Source organism: Zootoca vivipara, chromosome 6 (assembly GCF_963506605.1).
Source record: "Zootoca vivipara chromosome 6, rZooViv1.1, whole genome shotgun sequence".
Taxonomy (NCBI): domain Eukaryota; kingdom Metazoa; phylum Chordata; class Lepidosauria; order Squamata; family Lacertidae; genus Zootoca; species Zootoca vivipara.
Window position 1 is genome coordinate 14,387,843 of NC_083281.1, and position 21,232 is coordinate 14,409,074.

The 21,232-nt window shown below is 43.9% G+C and overlaps 1 protein-coding gene across 2 annotated transcripts in view; it reads right to left on the reverse strand.

Annotated features, from left to right (window-relative positions):
• Window positions 1–7,237: 7,237 nt before the first annotated feature.
• The window catches only part of DLL3 (delta like canonical Notch ligand 3), a 111,230-nt gene continuing 97,235 nt past the window's right edge, over window positions 7,238–21,232 (reverse strand). The window contains exons 8-9 of one of the 2 annotated variants that reach the window (XM_035116867.2): window positions 20,918–21,032; window positions 7,238–7,360 (exon numbers count right to left, since the gene is read on the reverse strand). In XM_035116867.2, coding sequence (XP_034972758.2) covers window positions 7,355–7,360; window positions 20,918–21,032 — 121 coding nt within the window. In that variant the 3' untranslated portion in view covers window positions 7,238–7,354. Of the gene's footprint in view, window positions 7,361–13,349; window positions 21,033–21,232 lie in introns of those variants that run through there. The other variant, XM_035116866.2, reaches the window with a different exon arrangement.

The window sequence follows — 21,232 nt, forward strand, 5'->3', positions numbered from 1 at the left end:
CACCTTAGTCAATGGACCGGGATGATGGGATTTGTAGTCCAGCAACATCTGGAAGTCCATGGGGATAGACACTGGCAGGAGAACTTCTTCAGGACATTTGAATGCCACTTCAGTTTTGACCACCTTCTCTGTTTTGGGCTTCTTTGTTCAGAGCTGCCTATACTTTCCCCCCTAGCATGCAACAATAAAATCTGGAAACTTGCTGTTTTTAGAAGCAGGTTGATGGTAGTCTTGCTTTGTTGAAATGTAGCTAGATAGGCTTTCTAAGCCTGGACATAATAACCATCACCATCATTTTTATTATTTATACCCCACCTGTCTGGCTGGGTTTCTACAGCCACTCTGGGCGGCTCCCAACAAAGGACTAAGAACAGAATAAAACTTCAAACATTGAAAACTTCCCTAAACAGGGTTGACATCAAGGGATATTAGGGAGAGCAGTGAATCGAAAGCAGCAATTTATATCTGTCAGGGAACAGAATTGTGCTCAGTTTGGAACTTCATGATAGAATGACTTTTGATTCATTGTTGAGACACTGGGGGGCACTGCTGGAATGATCTTCAGGGTCTCTCTGGGTGACTGCAAAGTGTGTGTGTGTATTAAGATGGGCCATGGGAATGCAGACTTATTAAATAAATCAGCTTTATTAAGATGGGCCCCTGGTAACATTGTCAGAAATCAGACTTTCTTAACTTCAGGTATGGTTCAGTTCCAGAAAATCGAAAGTGGCAGAAACGTTCCTCTGGGATCTGACTCACACATGCAGGAAGGTTGCTTGCTGAGTTGAAGCTGAACTTGTGAACTGACTCCATTGAAATGCCCTGTGCTTGACTGATTCGAAAGTTCGATCAGTGCTGGCTCATTGCAGCATCAAGCAATAAATGTGCAACTCATCCTTTAAGTGTGTTCTGAGCACTTTTTCTGTAATACTGAGTATTTGCAGCTAACCCCAACATATTTGGGATTAGGGTGACAGCTCCTAGCTCTGCAGATCAAGTGTCCAGCCTTGTTTGAACCCAGCTCATCTTATTTTAGAAATTAAGCACTGAGGAGTTGCTGAGCCATTTGTGGGGAAGGGCTGTGGTGGGTCAGTGATAGAGAGCACCTCCTTTGCGTGCAGAAGGCCCCGGGTTCAAGCCCCACAACCTGCATGTAGGGCGAGGAGATGCCCCTTTTTGGGTTGGCCACTGAGAACAGGATGCTGGATTAGACAGGCCATTGGCTTGATCCAGCAGGCTGTTCTTAGGTGCTTATGGAATAGCTGGACCAATGGTATGTTTTAGTACAGGGGTCCCCAAACTAAGGCCCGGGGGCCGGATGCGACCCAATCGCCTTCTCAATCCGGCCCCCGGACGGTCCAGGAATCAGCATGTTTTTACACGAGTGGAATGTGTCCTTTTATTTAAAATGCACCTCTGGGTTATTTGTGGAGCATAGGATTTTGTTCATATTTTTTTCCAAAATATAGTCTGGCCCCCCACAAGGTCTGAGGGATGGTGAACCAGCCCCCTGCTGAAAAAGTTTGCTGACCCCTGTTTTAGTATATATTTTCCTTTGAATTTTTGAACAATGCAGTTCTGTTTATGCCGTCTTTAAAGGTGTGAACGTGTAAGACGCTTTGTGTTTGAGGAAGCAACAGCTCTTGTGTTAGATGGATGAAGCAATGTTGAAGCAATGATTCTTCAACATCAACTTCCTTGGACTGGTCATGTTGTGCGGATGCCTGATTCTCGTCTTCCAAAGCAACTACTCTATTCCGAACTTAAAAATGGAAAGCGTAATGCTGGTGGTCAACAAAAGAGGTTTAAAAACATTCTCAAGGCAAATCTTGAAAAAATGTAGTATAAACACCAACAATTGGGAAACCCTGGCCAGCGAGCGCCCCAGTTGGAGAACAGCCTTGACCAAAGGTGTCATGGGCTTTGAAGACGCTCAAACTCAGGATGCAAGGGAGAATCGTGCTAAGAGGAAGGCACACTTGGCAAACCCTCACTGTGATCCATTCCTGCCCAGAAACCTATGTCCCCACTATGGAAGGACGTGTGGATCTGGAATTGCCCTCCACAGTAACTTACGGACTCACTGTTAAAACCGTATTGATGGAAGACAATATTACTGCCTACGAAGGATCTTATAACTGTAAATTGGATTAACATCTAGACGACACTTGAAGCCCAGTAATGAGTGTTGCTAACTGAAGCTGTTCAGGCTGCTCCTCTTCATTTACACAAAACATTGTTTTAAAATGTTAGGCACTTAGCGTGCACCATTGAGCACGATCTGAAGTCACCTGAGGCTAAAGTTACTTTGCTGAAGCTAAGCAGCCCTGGGTCTGGGCAGTGCCTGGAGTGGAAACTGCCTGAGAACCACATGGACTCTGCTTCAGTTTCCATGATGGAAGAAAGGTAAGATATTTTGAAAGGTAAGATATATTTTAAAATAATAATAAATAATCAATCTTCGTTATTTTTAGCACCTTTGCACCATTCCTTGTTAGGCAGATGTGGCTAACTGCCCAAGGCCTCACAGTGGCCCATCCAATTTGTACAGGAGCCTGGGTTCAGAAGGCACGGCAGGCCAGACTCTGGCTTGCTTCCTGGTATTTGGAGCTCTGGCTCTCTCTAGGCGTGGTTTTTACAGGTTAAATGTGTCCTTCCTGGATGCTAAATGGAACTCAACCATGTGTCATTTTTGATTGCTCTAATTCTATCTGATGGTGATAAGGTGGTGACTGGTTCCCTTCCCCCCCCCGCCGCCCTTTTACCAGCATGTGATGCTGTATTTAAACCCAGTCACTGGGGGAGAAAAGCTTTTACTAGACCAATGACTATATTTTTATATATTTTTTAAACATTCCTTTCATAGGAGCGCCAACTTCCTGACTCCCAGCATGCCCATCTGAAAGCATTGACAGCCATGACCCACCCCCTGAGTGGACACACTCATTTCTCAGCCATGTGTTGACAGCTGCTTGTAAACAGCTGCCCCAGGGCTAGCAGGTCAGCACCTTTCTCACTTGCCTGCCTTATGGTTTCCCCATTAACACTTTCCTCTGTTAGTTCAGGGAGCTCTGCTCCTGGGGATGGGGTTAAGGGGACAAAGCTTTAGCGAAGCAGGGAGCCAATTCATCTCCAAGGGGCCTCTATTCAGGGGTACCTGGCCGTGTAGAGTCAAATGTTCTCCCATCCCTACTGTGAAGAGGCCCCCCCCATTTACTACAATAGTGGACAAACTGACTGTCAGCAGGAAGAAAAATTATTTGCCCTTCCCACCAAAGAACGAAAAGCCATGTGTGGTTATCAAGTGTCAGGCAGTAGATGAAAGCTAGGAACATCTTCCACAGGGGTCAGCAAACTTTTTCAGCAGGCGTCCGGTCCTCTGTCCTTCAGACCTTGTGGGGGGCAGGACTATTTTTGCGGGGGGGGGGGGTGTGTGTGAACAAATTCCTATACCGCACAAATAACCCACAGATTCATTTTAAATAAAAGGGCACATTCTACCCATGTAAAACATGACTATTCCCAGACCATCCGCGGGCTGGATTGAGAAGGCAATTGGGCTGCATCCGGCCCACGGGCCTTAGGTTGCTTACTCCTGATCTTCCAGATCCTTTAACTCCCGAGAGGTGCAAGGAACTGGGTCCTGTGGAATGTCCTTCTGTGAAACATTGTGCAAGTTTTTGCAAATAGTTGGAGGCTGAGTGGGCATCTACCAGGGATGTTTCATTAGCTTTGTTAAACTGTTTTTGCAACTTAGGGTGGGCTGGTTCAGGGAAAGGCATTCCTGTTTGATGATGCCACAGCCTGTCTCCCACAAATATTGTGCTTGGTTTCTTTCTGTGAGTGTGAGACCTCTGAGTCTCCTGCTACTCACAAGGGCTCTCCCCCCCCCTCGTTAGGGGGTGGGGAACCTGTGGTCCTCCATATATTGTTGTTGTTGTTTGTTTAGTCGTGTCCGACTCTTTGTGATCCCATGGACCAGAGCATGCCAGGCACTCCTGTCTTCTACTGCCTCCCACAGTTTGGTCAGACTCATGTTGGTAGCTTCAAGAACACTGTCCAACCATCTCATCCTCTGTCATCCCCTTCTCCTTGTGCTCTCCATCTTTCTCAACATCAGGGTCTCTTCCAGGGAGTCTTCTCTTCTCATGAGGTGGCCAAAGTCTTGGAGCCTCAGCTCCAGATATTACTGGACTCCCATCAAGCCCACCCAGCATGGCCCGAGGCTAGGGATGGTGGGAGTCATGGAAGGCCAACCACCTAGGTGGCTTTCTAGGTAAAGGTAAAGGGACCCCTGACCATTAGGTCCAGTCGTGACCGACTCTGGGGTTGCGCGCTCATCTCGCATTATTGGCCGAGGGAGCCGGCGTATAGCTTCCAGGTCATGTGGCCAGCATGACAAAGCCGCTTCTGGCAAACCAGAGCAGCACATGGAAACGCCATTTACCTTCCCGCTGTAGCGGTTCCTATTTATCTACTTGCACTTTGATGTGCTTTCGAACTGCTAGGTTGGCAGGAGCTGGGACCAAGCAACGGGAGCTCACCCCGTTGCAGGGATTAGAACCGCCGACCTTCTGATCAGCAAGCCCTAGGCTCAGTGGTTTAAGCACAGCGCCACCTGGTGGCTTTCTACCTGTGGCCTATTTTTCAGTGTGGTGGGTAGGGACCTGACTGGGCATGGAGGTCTCCCTTGAGGGCAGGCCTAACTCAACAAACAATGTATTCAGCCACTTGGGGTGGCAGCATATTTAGAGATGTCCCTTAAACAGCCTTATGCAAAATGGGAGGGCACACCCTGGAATCCTTGGCAATGTCAATGAATACTAAGACCACAAACTCTGTGGTGATGACGATGTGAGGAGTCTCAGTCTGGGTTGCGCCTCTCAGATTGCCATTGTGCCAGCGCTTTGGGTGGCAAAACATCTTGAGCTAGTTTGCTGCCCAGTGCAATAAATTGGGATGCCAGTTGGCACAGGCTCGGCTGCTTGTGTCTGTCACAGCCATCCTAAAAGTTCCACCTGGTTGTGGTGGTTGTGTAAAAGTGTGGTGTAAAAATGAAGCAAAACAGTGGAAGAAAACAGCTTCAGGCAGATTAAGTTTCACTGAGCAAAATAGATATTTTATATAACTTTCTTTTGAGAGAAAGGACCATACATAAGAAAAGTCACAGAGGGTAGGGAAAGATATATAAACATGGCACTTATAAATATACAGTATGTACAACTTAAATATGTATATAAAGCATCTCCAGCAGTCTGTTTTGTACACAACATTTATTGTGTTATTAAATTAAAAAAGAAAAACATGGGGCGGGAGGGGAACAGTTTAAAAAGGAACAAGAACTCCTATGCATCCCAAAATATTTCTGTTAAAATCTGTGACATTAGGATCAGAGGCTGAAAATGTAACTGCAATCCTACACAACTACTCAGAAGTAAAAGCCATTGATTTCAATAGGATTTACTCCCAGGTAATCAAGTCTAGGATTGCAGTCAATCTTTTTTTTATAATAATAATAATAATAATAATAATAATAATAAATTTTTATTTATACCCCGCCCTCCCCAGTCAAAAACCGGGCTCAGGGCGGCTGACACCAACAGAATTACAATAAAACATAAAAACATTTAATGGAATGAATAGGTTGCTGCAGCTGTAGTAAACTGACTTAGTTGCTACCAAAGCATGATTCCACTCACTTCATCCTTTTTGCATAAAAAATACTTACCATTATTGGAAAAAAAATGTTGACCATTTGTGAGGTAACAGAACAAGAAGTTCATCTCTCAAAATGTGTTTAGAAAATTCAAAAAGCAAAATAAGCAATCACGAAGTTCATCCAATTGGTCACATAAACCACAATGGGTTCCATTTTGACCTGATGGCCAAAAATAATCTCTTGTCAGAGTGCGCTTTTATATTCCATGTTGCTTTTGGTCCAGCATGGGTGACCGGGGGTGGGCAGCATTGTTCTTGTGGAGGGAGTACAGATGGGGTGGGGGTGAGCCTTCTAAAGCAACTCACCCCAAGGACACAAAGTCCTGTTAAACAGAATCTTCTCTTGATGTATTGCTTCATAATGAAGGACAACGGTATCCTATGAGTTTTGTTGAGTTTTCCTCCCGAATTATTCAGAAGAGTGACAGGGAATCTGTTTCAGCCCTTTGCAAGCCATATTCCATGATTCACACCAGGCCCCTAGGAGCTGCTGTTTGCTTCCCACCCCCACCACCATGGAACGGAGGGAGAGAGGGTGGGGCCAGATAAGAGAGGTCCTGGGAAGCCTCCGAGTGTCACACCCAGCCTGGGGACCAGAGGTTCCCAGTCTCTGATTAAAACCAACCAACCAGGGAACTTTCACTACAGAGGGAGAAAGACTAAAATGTCTCCCACATGCTTCCTGCCTTGTATAAATGCTGCCCCTGTATGGTGATAAGAGTGGCGCGACCATACCATTTCCTCCAGTTGAAAAATGCTTCTTCAGGAACTACTACTGGCAGTGTTAGAGCAGCAGCACGGTCTCCTTTGGCTAGCAAGAGGGTTCTTTTGCAGGTGAGTATCTCACCTGGCTGCCCCTTCGCATATCCTCTCCTCCTCCTTTCTTTGCAACCACATCAAGCCAACAGATGTGCACTGTGCTTTCTTAATTTTTTTCCCTTTTCAATGAAAGGCACCTTGGGGATTCTTTTGCAGTTGAAAGGTGAGGCATAATTCAAATCCAATCCATCATAGCTTCCTGTTTTTTCTGTACCTCTCCGGTGGCTGAACGAAAGGGCATTTCCCCTCCTTCAGAGAGAGAGAGAAGTCTCACCGTGGGCTGAGATGAAGAGCCCACAAAATGGAAGGGGAACCGACAACAGTTTAAAAACATATAAAAAATAGGAACATGAAAAAAATTGCTTCATTCCTGGCACTTGTGTGGGAAAAGGACCTGCCTTTTCTCCAGATTAGACAATCCTAGGGGAGCCTCCCTCCCCCCCCTCTCCCAAATCAGCCTCCATCCTCTTTTTTTCCCCCTTTCAAGAGAAAACCCAAACAAACCTCTCCAAAACCCAGCTCTGACTTTCAAACACTTTCCAATCCAGGGATCACTTCCTAAGATTCTGAGTCAGTCTGTTGCTCTCGATGCAAAAATTAAAAAATATAGCAGCAAGAATAAATATTAAATATTTTCCTTTAAAAAAGGAGTCTTTTTTATAATACTATATAGATCAAAAATTAATAATGATAAGACATTGGCTGCTCCAGGAGTCCATTCAGTCTGCTCTGTAAACATTCCTTTAGCTGAGAATTTGGAGGGAAATTAAAATAAATTTCAGGTGGTAGAGTCCAAGGCTTGGAAGAAGGGTTTTCTTCAGACCTAAAAATGAATATGAAAAAGGAAGGAGAAGGGGAGGAAGGGTTAGAACAGAACACAATGACTAAGTATTGCCTTTTTGCCCTCCCCCCCTCCCCAAATCTAAGTGAACATGTTTCCAAGGAAGGAATTATCCCTGCCAAGTCTAGATTAATCATCATGCCAGATAGGATCCCCAGGTAGACTGCTGCTGTGCCTGGCGTGTTGCTCACCCAAGATTTTCCTGGAGAAGCCACTGATAAGCCTCCAGTCCTTTGCCCTGCCCAGCGCAAAATGCCACAGAGAAGGTAATGCACAACAGCGGCTGCTCACATTCCCAGCTCCCTGAAGGAAAACTTTGTAAGGACCAAGAGCTGCGTCACCAGCAAACCGGCAAACCAGCCCAAGATAAGGAGGGAGGAGGCTTGCAGGCACGGGAAGGGGGTCCAGATTCCGGGTACCACCAGCCCTGCAACAGCAGCCATTTGGCATTTCTAAAACCTGGATCTCTGTGAAATTTTTGGCTTTTCTTAATTTTGGGCAGATAATGAATATTGTGATTCTTGCATCTTTTTTTTCATGTACAACTGACCTACCTATCCAGGATGACTGAAAAAATACCCACTGGTGCAGGGGTACTGGGGGCAGAGAGGTGTTTAACCATCATCTTACAAGGTAGAATAGATATATTTAAAGTATTCTCAGTTCTCTCTTCAGTTCAAAGCTGGTGCTGTAGAGTTGTTCCATATGAGCAAATAGTTCGGCTCAAGGTGTAAATAAGAAAAGGGAGTTTCTATATATATATAGAACTCCCCAGCCCAGCAGTAAATGTCAGGGGATGGCCAACTGTGTGTACTCACCTGTGAGTTGACGTCCTCACATCCTCTCAGGTGCCACGCCAAAAGATGAGGTTAAATGCCTCTGAGGCCAGGAGTACAGTTGATTTCCCTAACAGAAATTGTTTGGAGATTGCCTCTAGGAACACTATATTGCCCCTTTCTGCAGCCTCCCAGAGGGAGCTCTTCCCAAAAGCTCCAAGAACCCTAGTTTGTTAACTATTAGTTCCTGAATAAGCATAAATTTTAATAATGAAGACAGACATTGGGAAGAAGACAGCAGAACTTGAAGAAGGGCTCTCCTCCCTCCTTATGGTCCCTCCTTGTCTCTGTCCTGAATGAGAAGAGCCAGTCTGAGGAATAACCACTCTTAACAGGGTTCCCCCCCAAAAAAGACACAGTGCTGCGGTGCATCTACCAATTATCTGACAGTATAAGGCAGCTTCCTATAGGAGGGTTGGAGCAGCACTTGAGAGAACTGGAGGACAAATCAGAGGTGAGGGAAGGGTCTCAGGTGCCACTGCAAGAGGTGGACCATACCGAAGCAAGTCACCTCTGCCTAAGAAGAGGTGACAATGCATTTTAAGAAAGAGTTCAATCAATTTTTTTCCACTAAGCTTTCCCAAACTGAGCTAATAAATTTAACGTAGAGTAGCTGATAGTACCACACACCCAAATGCCGCGTCTTCTGAGGCAAAGGTATTCTGCAATACCACACCAAGAAATGATGGCCGTTTGGATGCCCAGCATCCCTCTTGCACAAAAATCCAGGATTGCAAGGCCCAGAAAGCTGCCTTCCTGGAGCACCTTGTGGACTTCTAGAATGCATGACTTTATCTGCCTTGTTACAGATGCTATTGAAGCCTTTCTGCATGTACGTACCTTGCAGATAACAAATAATGCAGGATCTCTTCCACAAGGACCTGTCCTGGAATTCAGCATCTTAATGTAGCGTGTTTGACACTTTTCTCTATGGATATTGAGTCTGAAGACAATGGTGGCAAGACTGGATCTTGAGAATGGTGAAAAGGAGAATTTGCTGTGGGCTTGAGGACATATTCTTAGGAATTATGCCACAAATTGGATTGGACAGAAAGAAACCCAACTGTGATAATCTTCTAACCTTTGAAAGGTGTACCTTCATATACAGCCAACAGAGTGTCACTGAGAAAAGTGGCTTAAATTGCTGGATGGTAATGGATTTGCTTGTAAAAGCTCTGATTTCAGCAGGTAACCTGTGAGCCAGGGGAAGGAGACTACTTGGCTTTAAGAGTCAGTGTACACAGATTGTATGGAACTTCCCCATGCCATGCTTGACATGTTTTCCCACAAGGTGGTACAGTTGCAGTAAGACAGAGGGGGAATTGATCTGCATTGATCAAGCACCAGGTTTATGAGACTGGAAATCCAGGGGAGTTGTACAAATTGCACAACGCTATTTATGGTTTGGCGTGCTATGTCCATGGCGTGACCTGGCGTGCTATGGTCCATGGGGTCACGAAGAGTCGGACACGACTAAACGACTAAACAACATTTATGGTTTATGCCAGTCAGCTAGAAACTGGAATTAATGCCTGGATAGTACTTTGCAAACTCTTGGGTTCAAGAGAAGTGTGGCAGACAATTGCATGTATATCAAGGGGTCAGGAGACAAACATGAATATTGTTTATCATTTGTGGATGATATTTTATACGTTGTGAAGACTGAGAAGCAGGTCAAAAGCTTTGCCACTCAGCTAGCTCTGAAATTCAAAGTAAAAGATTTAGGACGTGTGCACACCTATCTTGGGGTATAAGTGCACAGAACCAATGATGTTTTCTGCTCAGCCAGAAGGGTGAAATTGTTCAGTTACTAGAGAGATTGAATATGAAGAACTGCAAAGGAGCAAGGGCTCCAGTAGAGGCTGGTTTCCTCAAAGGGTTATAATCTGAGGAGAACTCAAACTTTGAGTAACCAGATCTCTTGTTGTTGTTGTTTAGTCATTTAGTCGTGTCCGACTCTTCGTGACCCCATGGACCATAGCACGCCAGGCACTCCTGTCTTGCACTGCCTCCCGCAATTTGGTCAAACTCATGTTCGTAGCTTCGAGAACACTGTCCAACCATCTTGTCCTCACCAGATCTCTATCTCTATCATTCAGCAATAGGTAGTTTGTTGTACCTATCTCAGTGGAGCAGACCTAACATCTGCTATGCAGTAGGTGTCTTCAGTAGGGTGGTAGCTAACCCAACCAAAATGGGATGGCAAGCTGTTAAGTGTGTTCTTAGGTACATGAAACATACGCTGGATTTTCCCTTGAAACTATCTTCCTCAGGTGAGGAAATGCTGGAATGTTTTACAGTGAGTGGGCTAATTTGCCTGATAGAAAGTCAATAAAGTTGTACCTTGGAAGTCAAACGGAATCTGTTCTGGAAGTCCGTTCGACTTCCAAAATGTTCAGAAACCAAAGTGCGACTTCAGATTGGCTGCAGGAGCTATTAGAAGCCATGGAAGTACCGTTGGACGTTCGGCTTCAAAAAATAGTTCGCAAACCTGAACAGTCACTTCCGGGTTTGTGGAGTTCAGGAGTCAAAACATTCGAGAACTAAGCTGTTCGAAAACCAAGGTACGACTGAAAAGTATAAGGTAAAGTAAAGGACCCTACTGCTGTTAAAAGATATGTTTATGTATGACTTTCTCTTGCAACTGGAATAGTAGATAGTTGAGAGATGCAGAGCCATGTATTTAGTGCTCCCATAGTAGAGTGATCACTATTCTCAATATGCTTCTGATCATCTGGCAAGATCAGATATTGAGAACACTTTTCAATGGAATAAAACTGATGTCCTTTCTTGTATGACAGCCTTATCCTTATTGGCACAAATGCCTTTTACAGCTCTTGATCTCATGAAATTGTCCAGTTCCATTTTAACACCCATTCAAAAGATCTGGGTTTTGCAAGTTGCCGCCTTCTTCTTCTTCTTCTTCTTCTTCTTCTTCTTCTTCTTCTTCTTCTTCTTCTTCTTCTTCTTCTTCTTCTTCTTCTTAAGTTCACAATACATTTGTCTTCCTTCTCATTCTTGGAACTAAGACAATAATACAACAGTCCCACCCTCTTCCCTCTCTGGTCTTGTGGGCTTGTCTCTTCTGAGTGGTACCCTCCAATAGCAAGTCTTTTTTGGCGGGGGTGGGGGGCTAGTACTTTGTGCTAAGGGATATTACACACATTTCATTGGTGAACTTACAAATTCTTTCATGTGAGCTGGCCTTATGCCAACCTCCAAATATTTTAGATTACAATTCCCAGTGCTTATGGGACCTGTAGTCCACAACAGCTAGTGTAACTGAGTGTTCTCCATATTTCAGGGAACCAAGACCACCTCCCTCCTACTTGGCCCTGAGGAGACCCCCAGAGCCGTTGCCATGATTTTAGGGACACTGATGCTGCTGGGATCATCTCTGGACCACTTTACCCCATTTAGACTGATATCAAGTAGCCTGAATGATAAAATGTTGATTTGGCTGTGAACAGAGCCTGTGAAATCTTCCTTTCCAATGGTTTCTGGCAGGGAGGAAAATGAGACTATTGGAGACAGAGGTCTTTTGTTTTTCTGCCAGGGCTATGAGCAGCTCACAAAAGAGTCTCTTCTGAAGATGCCATAGTTTAAAAATGCCTATAAATGAAAGATAATGCTGCTGGTGTACACCCCAAGCCTGCAAAGTTTAAAGCTTCAACCCTAGGAAAAGAGGGGAAGAAAACAAAACAGGGGGGGGGGGGAGAGAGAGATGGGTTTCTATACTCATGGGAGCTACCACAGTCTCACTACACTGTGCTGGCTCTCTGGGCTCTGGCCTGAGGTGGTATGGTATTGCTTGGCCATGTGCAAGATGTGAGAAAGAAAAGATAACTGATGTGGTCAGAGTTGATGCTACCTTACAGTTGTGTGTTTGGGTAAACAATGACTTAGGAGGAGGAAGGGCTCACCTTCCCACAGTACGCCTTGGCTCATCTGCCTGTTTGAACCCCCTGCCCTCTTCAGCTGAGGCTGTGTAGTGTTCCTAGAGACAGTCTCCAATCAATTTTTCTTACACAGTCTGCCTCCTACAGTCCCAAGAGGGATTTTAGCACATCATTTGGAGGGACACCTGAGCCAAGCTGGAGAGAAAAACCTTGGACTTACCGTGGAGGTTCCTTGGTGAATGGAGCGTATCCTGGGTGGGTCACTCCTGCTGCTTGCTCTGATGTATGGGACCATGTAAATCAGCAAACTTTATTCCTTCTGATGAGAGGAGGGTGTGTGCCCTCCCCCATTTGTGGATATAATGAAGCTGGTGTAACTGTCACTCTACAGCTGGAAATAATCTTCAAAACAATAAAACTCCCAGGGAAAAAAGCTCCCTGAAGCCCTAACAGAGAAAAAGAGGGCCAGGAAGAGTCTCAAGCCCAGGACTCAAGCTGCTCTGCACTAAAAGCTCTGTGGGCCAAAGCCCCCCCCCCAATTGTCACACAGGTGGGCTTAGCATACCCTCGTCAGGTCCAAAAACTAGATGCCTTGGTCAACAAGAGGATGATTAAGATAGCTTTTTGCCTTTTTTAATTTTTCAAAGCAGCTGGGCTGGAGAAAGCATAGGAAGTAGAACTGTGGATATATTAGGCTAGTTGCTCTTTCTGCTCCTTTCATTAGGAATCTTGAGGTAAAACTGCTCACTTTGTTGCTGATGATGTACATGTACTGGCTATTGCCCTGTATATACATTGACACTATTCTCCTGGACCCACATCCTCTGCATCTGAACAACCTGCTCTTCCACTGATGGAGAAAGAAGCATTGGTACTACTGTGAAGGTGTTTTCTCATCAGTTGATGATTCAACATCTTCAGGACATTCTAGGCATAAAGCAGGTACCTCTGGCAGAGATGTTCTCAAAAGTCATCCTTGTAATTCAAACAGAAGCTAACATAACACTGTGGATGGGCAATGTTGTCTTCTAGGCTTAAGGAGAAATGACTTGTTGGAGTAGCTACCTCCCCAAAAGCTGAAGATGAATCTTGGATGTCTTTGTTACATACTTCTTCCAATGAAGTTTGAAGGTTCATTGCTGTCAAAGCAACCACCCACCCCCTTGTGGAACAATGAGTTGTGCCCCCAGAAGGAGCAGGAAATGGCTACACCTTGAAGTCATGCTGATACAGAGAGTGAGAGGTAAGAGGTGCTTTGAGTACACAACAGTATTGAAACTAAATTTATAACATGACACCTCTCAACAAACACAACATGAAAACAAACACAACATGAATGTTAACATAATATCTTACATTAACCACACAACCTTAACTGTTGAGTCAATTGATGAATCCTTTTTAAGAGAAGAAACCTGTCCCTTGGAGAACATGTCAATTCCTAAGGGAGAGCCTTCCCTGATTATTTCAGCCACAGTTGATTTCTCCTTTTGAGCTTATGACTGCTGAGGTATTCTACCTGTTCTATACTTGCTGGGGGGTGGGCTTAGCAGTAGTGGTCTAGGTTCTATTTTGGAACCTCTGGTTTCCTTGCATCAGAATTGTGTACAAGGGGTGAAGGAAGCCATAGGACACCTCACGGGTCATACATTCTTTTCCTCCTTGGACAGAAGGCAAGGTTTCTTTTTATCTTGGTTTCTACCAACACTTCCCCCAGAGCTTCCTCCCCAAATGACAGAGTGCTAGAGTAAGGTTGACCTTGGAACCATAAAGTGATCAGCCTCAGAAAGCTTCAGCAAGCCTGTGTGCAACATTTGTTCTCCTGAGGGAAATCACTGGCCATAAGGATAGATGTTCCCCAGAAAAAAATAGAGATAGCAAAAGCCTACAAGAACTTTGTTCTCTCCCATCCTTGGGAAGTATAGTGCCCAAGAGTGCATCCTCCATTGCTGAGGAAGGGAGTGTTTCCATATGTTTGACAACTCCTTATACATGAGGGGTGAGCACCAGTCCCTGTTTATGGCTGAAGGCATTGGGGAGAGGAATTATATGGCCAAGACGGGATGGGGAATTTCCAGGTTGCAGGGTCTACCACTTGCTCCAGAACCAGACACCACTTTGATCTAGGGGCCAAAAAAAGCCATCTGTCTGAAAAAGGGGAGCAGGAATTTCATTCCTGGGTGTTCTTCTCTGTCCAGTAGGGGAGGTACCCCAGGGCCATCCCCACCACTAAGGATCTCCATGGGCAGAGCTCTCAGACTGCTGGGCCATTGATACATGAGTGGTTATACAATCCCTGGATGGAGAAAGACCATAATTCATGCTGCATAGCAGCCCTTCTGCCTACTCCTGCGGAGCTTCACTCTACTTATTTTAAAATTATGTATCTTATTTTTGGGGGAAAATAAACTAAAAGCAACTTACAACAATTATATATCAAATCAAATCCACAAAATGCATTACACACAAAAATACAAACAACATAGAAAACTAGAACTCCATAAAACCAAAACCAAAGACAACATTGAGAAAGGAATGACTGCCATGCTTCAGATGGGTTTGGTGCCAGTGGGCAATGAGTGATTGGAGGTGCCACCCTCTGATCAGGATGCTACATCTTCTAGAATGGACACGGGCTGTTGCCTCTTTCAACACACCTGAGCCTTACATTGGGCTCTCCTTGATGTCTTGGCTGTGTATGCCTTTCCCAGTTCTCCCAGCCCTAGTGAGGCCTGGTAGGTATTTTTTCTCCATATCAGGGTTAATGTGGGTCAAATTCTGAGGCATTGCACTAAAAAATTAATGCATGGTGATGGGGGGAGCCTTGCGCATGTCCTGTCCCCATGGAACAGGCAGGACCAGAACTGCAGGGCATGGGTTTGCCTCTTACCACAAGGGATAAAGTTTGCTGATTCACATTGTTCTGCCAGGAGCAAGTGGGAGGTATAACCTGTTCCAGTATACACTCTATTCACGGATGGAGAATTTCATGTTGAGATTCTTGATCCTGAAATGTTAAGGCTTGCATTTTTTTTTTAAATTTAACAGAAGCTTTTGTACCATCCTTGTCTGTGACAATTAGACTCCTGTATTATTCTGCTACTTACACATATTTCTACAAGGAAATTACATCACTTTGAACCAGTATTGAAAGGTTTAATCTCAGCAAAAGTATGACTATGGATGGGTAAATTGTTTTATCCATTCAAGGCATGCATCAAGGAAAATAAATAATTATTTTGGCTTACCCACATTATTTGTACAAGAGCTCGACCGTCGAGACTTCCTGTAGAACTCATCTATCACATCAGTGTAAAAGGAGCCATGCACATTTAACTTGTATAATAAACCTCTTTCTGCTGCTATAGTGGAAAGCCAGGTAGCCACTTTTGGCCCCTGTGTGTTTCCTGCCCCATAATGTTAAATTGTGAAACTCACCAATAGCAAGTTTTGAACATACCCAGAACCGGCTGCATCACACAAGGGTGCGATCCCAGGTGTGTGAGCTACAGCCTGTTCTAGGTCTTGGCCATCAGTCAATACCTGTTCACCGTTCACAAAATCCCCATTGATGTCCAAATTAATTAGAAGTTAACATCAAGGAGGGGGCTTGTATATTCAGATAATATTGAGAGCCACTCCCCCCCCCCCAGTATAAGAGAACAATCTCAGAAAACGGCCAATTTGGCCACAGATCTGAAAGTGGCGTGGCTGATATCAGTCAGTCAGGTTTGCCTTGCTTGTAGCCGCTGGCCATTACAACATACCAATTGGAAGGATTAAACATAGTAGCTTAAAAAACAAACAAACCTACAACCCTAGTAAAATTATTAACATCATGGCTGTTAACAATGAATTTGATTTGATTTTTGATTTGATTATTTATGCCCCAGCCACTCTGCAAAACAAAACACCGCTGCAATCCTACTTCCAGGTAGGTGTGTATAAGAATGCAGCCTTAATTGTGTAAAAAGATAAATAAACAGCACATCACTAATGACAAAGGAAATGGTCTGAGTGGGCCAAATGGTCCAGAATATCTCTAAATGACAAATGATGACCCTATGCAGTCAAATCATCTATCCAAGCAGAGCTCTGTCATCAGCATATGGTTCTTCCTTTAGCTATGACTTGTGCCATTCTGTTAAGGGTAGAAGATCATTTCACTTGCAATTTGAGAATCCTAGTACTTCATTTATGTTTGGATCTCTCTGCCTGAAACTTGTAGTAATGTTCTTACCCAAATTATTGCGCCTTTAAAAACCACTATCCAGCTTGCCTCACCAGTTCTAGTCACAGAACTGAATAGATTTTACTCATGTGTTTTGAAACATGTCTGCCATGCACCTCACACCCACTTTATCACGTTTGGCTTAGATAAACCAGTTGTTTGTAACATCAGTCATGTTTCATAGTTAACAAATGCATGGACTTCCATAATCCGCAGGAGTATGATACCTGATAAATGCTTCTTTACAAGAACTGAATCCTTTTGTCCCACCTGGCGAATGCATCCTTTTAACTGTGTCTTCAATGGCTTGGTCCATTGGTATCCTTCCAAAGATAATTACGTTGTCCAATCTGTTCAGAACATCCACCACTTTGGGTGTGTGTGTGTGCGTGTGACCTGATAGGTTTAACCTATCTTTCAAGTACAGTCAACTTGCAACTAACATTTAACTTGTGCGAATTCAGCACTGCGTGTTTGGCCGAAAATAATAAAAAACAGGGTGGGCATTGGGGGGGGGGCGGACCATTGGCAATCCCACCCACCATTGCACTCGCCTTGGGAGAGCATTTGGAGGTGCAGGGAGAGTGTACAGCAGCCTTGGGAGAGTGCATGTGGCCTTGGGAGAGGTGTTTGGAGGTGCAGGGAGTGTGTTTTGACTATATGAAAATTTGGCTTTAAGTACTAGCCCTGGAACATAACCCCTGTGTAAGTTGAGAGATGACTGTACCATGGAAGGTAAAGACAATAGTTGATCACATCATACACAAAACACCAGGGAATTATAGTTTCTATGGCTTCAAAATGTAGTTTTCAGTTCCCCTCTCTTGACCCACAGATGAATTTTAACAGAAGGGTTACCAAGTCAACATATAGATAACCCCAAATAAAGACATGTTACCACTGCTTTCTCACATATGCTGAAACTGATCACACATTTTAATCTGGTGTTGCACATTATACCTTTCTACTGGTTTTACTTCAACAGCTTCCATGTCTTGCCTAACTTTCCTGAACAAAACAGGGAAATCCATCCAGCATCACCCTATGCTGAGGGTGTCCATTGATTTGTTTGTTCCTGCATGTAATGATCCCTTGGCAAAAACTCAGGATTCGGTGCACATCTCTCTAAGACTATACTGTAAAGCACTTGCCTATAATACTTAATAGGGCACAGATGTATGATGTGCAGAAGGTAGAGCAAAACTCAGACTCTGAATGATTGAGCCCATAAGTAAAATCTAAAAAACAAGATTTAAAGTTTGTTTAGCATCTTTTCAGCGATACCCTGCCTTCAATTTTCTCATTATCTTAAGGATTTTTCTGGTCAATTTGAACCCCTTTGGGGCAATGTGCAATGTATAGCCCCAAAATGAATATTACATGTTTTCTTTTTTTAAAACACAAGGTGTTATGTTAGCAGCTACTCATTACTGATGGTCACTATGACTAATAATTTTATTAGGGTCATAGGCATGGGGGGGAAGGCTACTTTGTTTAATCCTTCAAAATGATATTGATCATTCCTTTTGGCCCGTAGGCTAATAATGAAATACATTATTATTGCTAGCCATCAACTTTCAGAGGTTTATCATTATCATTATTATTAAAATTTGTATACCTCCCTTTATCCAAAGATCACAGGGCAGTTCACGTAAATGTAGAAAATGAGAACCCAAAATACACGATAAAAACAAGAACAAGGAAAAACCAATAGCCTCCCTCCCACAAACACGTTTAAAGGGACATAGAATGTTATTCAGCCAAAGCACAGTAGTACCAATCAAGTCTACTAGTTTATAATACCATTGCCTGTAATGCTTATCAAATGGGCTCGCTGAGATTAATTGGCCATGGATGCATGAAAAAAACCATTCAGTTTAAAAACTTACTGGATGGGTTTCAGACTAGTAACACTCTTGCCCACTCCTCTTTTCTATAAGGTGACTAAACCAGGCTTCCTCAACCTTGGGCCTCCAGATGTTTTGGGACTACAATTCCCAGCATCCCTGACCACTGGTACTGCTAGCTAGGGATCATGCGAGTTGTAGGCCAAAAACATCTGGAGGGCTGAGGTTGAGGAAGCCTGGGATAAAGTAATCCATTTCAACTCTGTGGAGGAAGGATTAAATTTGTTATTGCAATCTGTGGCTTCCAATGGGATGAACACCTTGGCTATTTTTGTGGAAAAAGATGGAAAAAGCTTTGGAGCAGAGATTTGTTTGGTGTACAAGTTTGGGGAGTGACAGGGTGGACCTCACGACAGCAATCACATGAGACTAGCTCAGTCAGATACACATCTCCAATGTTGTTTATACCACCAGCTCTCAGAAATGCCTTTTAGAATTTTACACTGAATGACCAAAACAAGGACTGCAGTTGAAGGGTAGCCAAACTTTAAAACTGGAAACTCAGAACCTGTTGCCTAAACATTTCCATTTTCATAGGCACTTTGGCCTCAACCTTAAAAATATTTTCAAAGATCAGTTACAGCACCAAGATTGAATACCTTACGTATGTTGTTTTCTGCAGGGCTTGAATAAAGAAACATGACATGGTTGTATATTTTTAAAATATATCAATGGCATACAGTGGTACCTCTGGTTATGAACTTAATTCGTTCTGGAGGTCCATTCTTAACCTGAAACCGTTCCTAACCTGAGGTACCACTTTAGCTAATGGGGCCTCCCATTTCTGTTCTCATCCTGGGGCAAAGTTCTTAACCTAAGGTACTACTTCCAGGTTAGCAGAGTCAGTAACCCGAAGTGTTTGTAACCCGAGGTACCACTGTAGTTGTATTTGGTTTGCACAATATTTAGTGTATTAGAAAGTGTGATTTTGTTTCCATTAGTTTTAATTCTCACACTGTTAACATGGATAATCCCTCACTATATCTCAAGAGTTCACGGCATCAGTCAAGTAGGTAGCTTGGCAGGTAGCAATCCGAAGCAAGAATCAGGGATGATGAGCAAAGGTGTCAGGACCAAGGACAGAGCATGCAGGTTGGATGCAGAGCAAGGAGCAGTGAACTACAGCTTCAGGGAGATGTGTGCTATCTTGGCAGAAAATTGCAATGGCATTGCTCTGAGCAATTCGGGGCTAACAGAAAGTGGTCAGAGATGCAAGAGGATTTACACATGATTTGGCAGTTCCTGCGTTGGAGCGCCTTTGCATTGAGTGCCTATGTCAGAGCCATTCATGCATTGTCGTGTTGCTGTTTTTCAAAAGCCCAAATAATTGTATGCAAAATGTATGTATGAGACATATTTACACAAACATATACATACAATAAATATGTGCTGGTTACTTTAGGAAACCTGGAATGTATATGCATATGATAATATGAATAATATGTGAGAATTTTTCATATTTTTAGCGGAACCAGTAAAAAAATAACTTGCTTTTCAATGAAATTGAAGTGCAAGATGGGGATTAGAAAAAAAATCTGTGTGGATTAGTGTGACATTAAGATTTTCATAAAATTCTACCCTAAAAGTGTTTTCCTTGAAAAGGAAGTTGCCCCTTGAGATGTGGTCTAGTGGTAAAGATGTTCTGCAGAGCCACTTTAGGGCTTTCAAGCTAGTAAAAAACAACAACTGTAGATGGTTCTTGATTTCCAGTGTATTTCATGATGTAATATTTTTCAAGGGAAAAGATTATTCTCTAGCAATTTATAATTTATTCCTAAAGCATAGTAAGAAACTGCTCAGATATCATTCAGCAGCTGCGGTTAACTCAGGCAGATTTTTAAAGTCTTAGAAGACTGTGGCTGCATTCATTGGAAGGCTGCACAGCGGCAGCTGCATACAGCCAAATGACATTGCTTCAGCAAGTATTCCTGTTGGTTTTTTACCTGCAACTCTGGCTAAGAGGCGTGACTGTTGTTAAAAATAAGAAAGGAGGCAGAAAATGAAAGATGGGAGGGAGGCGTGAAATTATTTGTCTTGAAAAGGTGGATAGAGAAAAGGAAGCCAAGATATACAGTGGTACCTTGGAAGTCGAACGGAATCCATTCCAGAAGTCTGTTCAACTTCCAAAATGTTCGGAAACCAAGGCATGGCTTCCGATTGGCTACAGGAAGCTCCTGCAGCCAACCAGAAGCCGCAGAAGCCCCATCGGACATTCAGGTTCCAAAGAACGTTTGCAAACCGGAACACTCACTTCTGGGTTTGCAGCGTTCAAGAGCCAAAACGTTTGACTTGCAAGGTGTTCGGGATCCAAGGTATGGCTGTAAAGGCATGCGCCCATTCACTCAATCTTCTATCAGCCAACACTTGCTCTGGGCAATCTCCTGCCTGAGCAGGCAGAGCTTCGAAGGCTGCTTCCCCCTGGAACAGGCAACGTTTTGTTGTGGGGCCCTGCTTGTGTTTAATAAGTTGACAACATGAGTCCTGGGGCATGACAGAACTGGCACATTTTCTGATTCTGCTATTGGATTATGTATAGTTATACCATCAGCTGTGAACCTGGGGGAAGAACCTTACATGACCATTTGATCTGTATGGCATCTCTGACCCCAAGCTAGTTACAGGGTAACAGAGTGGGCAGGTTGGAGGGGTGAGAATATATTCATTACCTCGGTTGCATAAATGCACTGCTCCATCTGGTCTGGGATGATATAGATGGGGTGGTAGGTGCCTTCTTTGGGGTATCCAGCAGGAGCAATGGACCGGATGGGCTCAGTTTTTTTACTGCGGTAAAGAGAAAAGAAGCAAGGGGTGTGTTAAAAACTGGAGGGGGAAGCTTTGTTCCCTCACAAAATGTGTGGGAGTGGGCTGGTTAGGGCCATTCATCAGTAAGCGAAAAAAAACCCATTCTGCACAGCATACTCAACTGGTACTGTAAACAAGTCACAGTACTAAGTGGCAGTGGACTCTGCCTCATAGTAAGC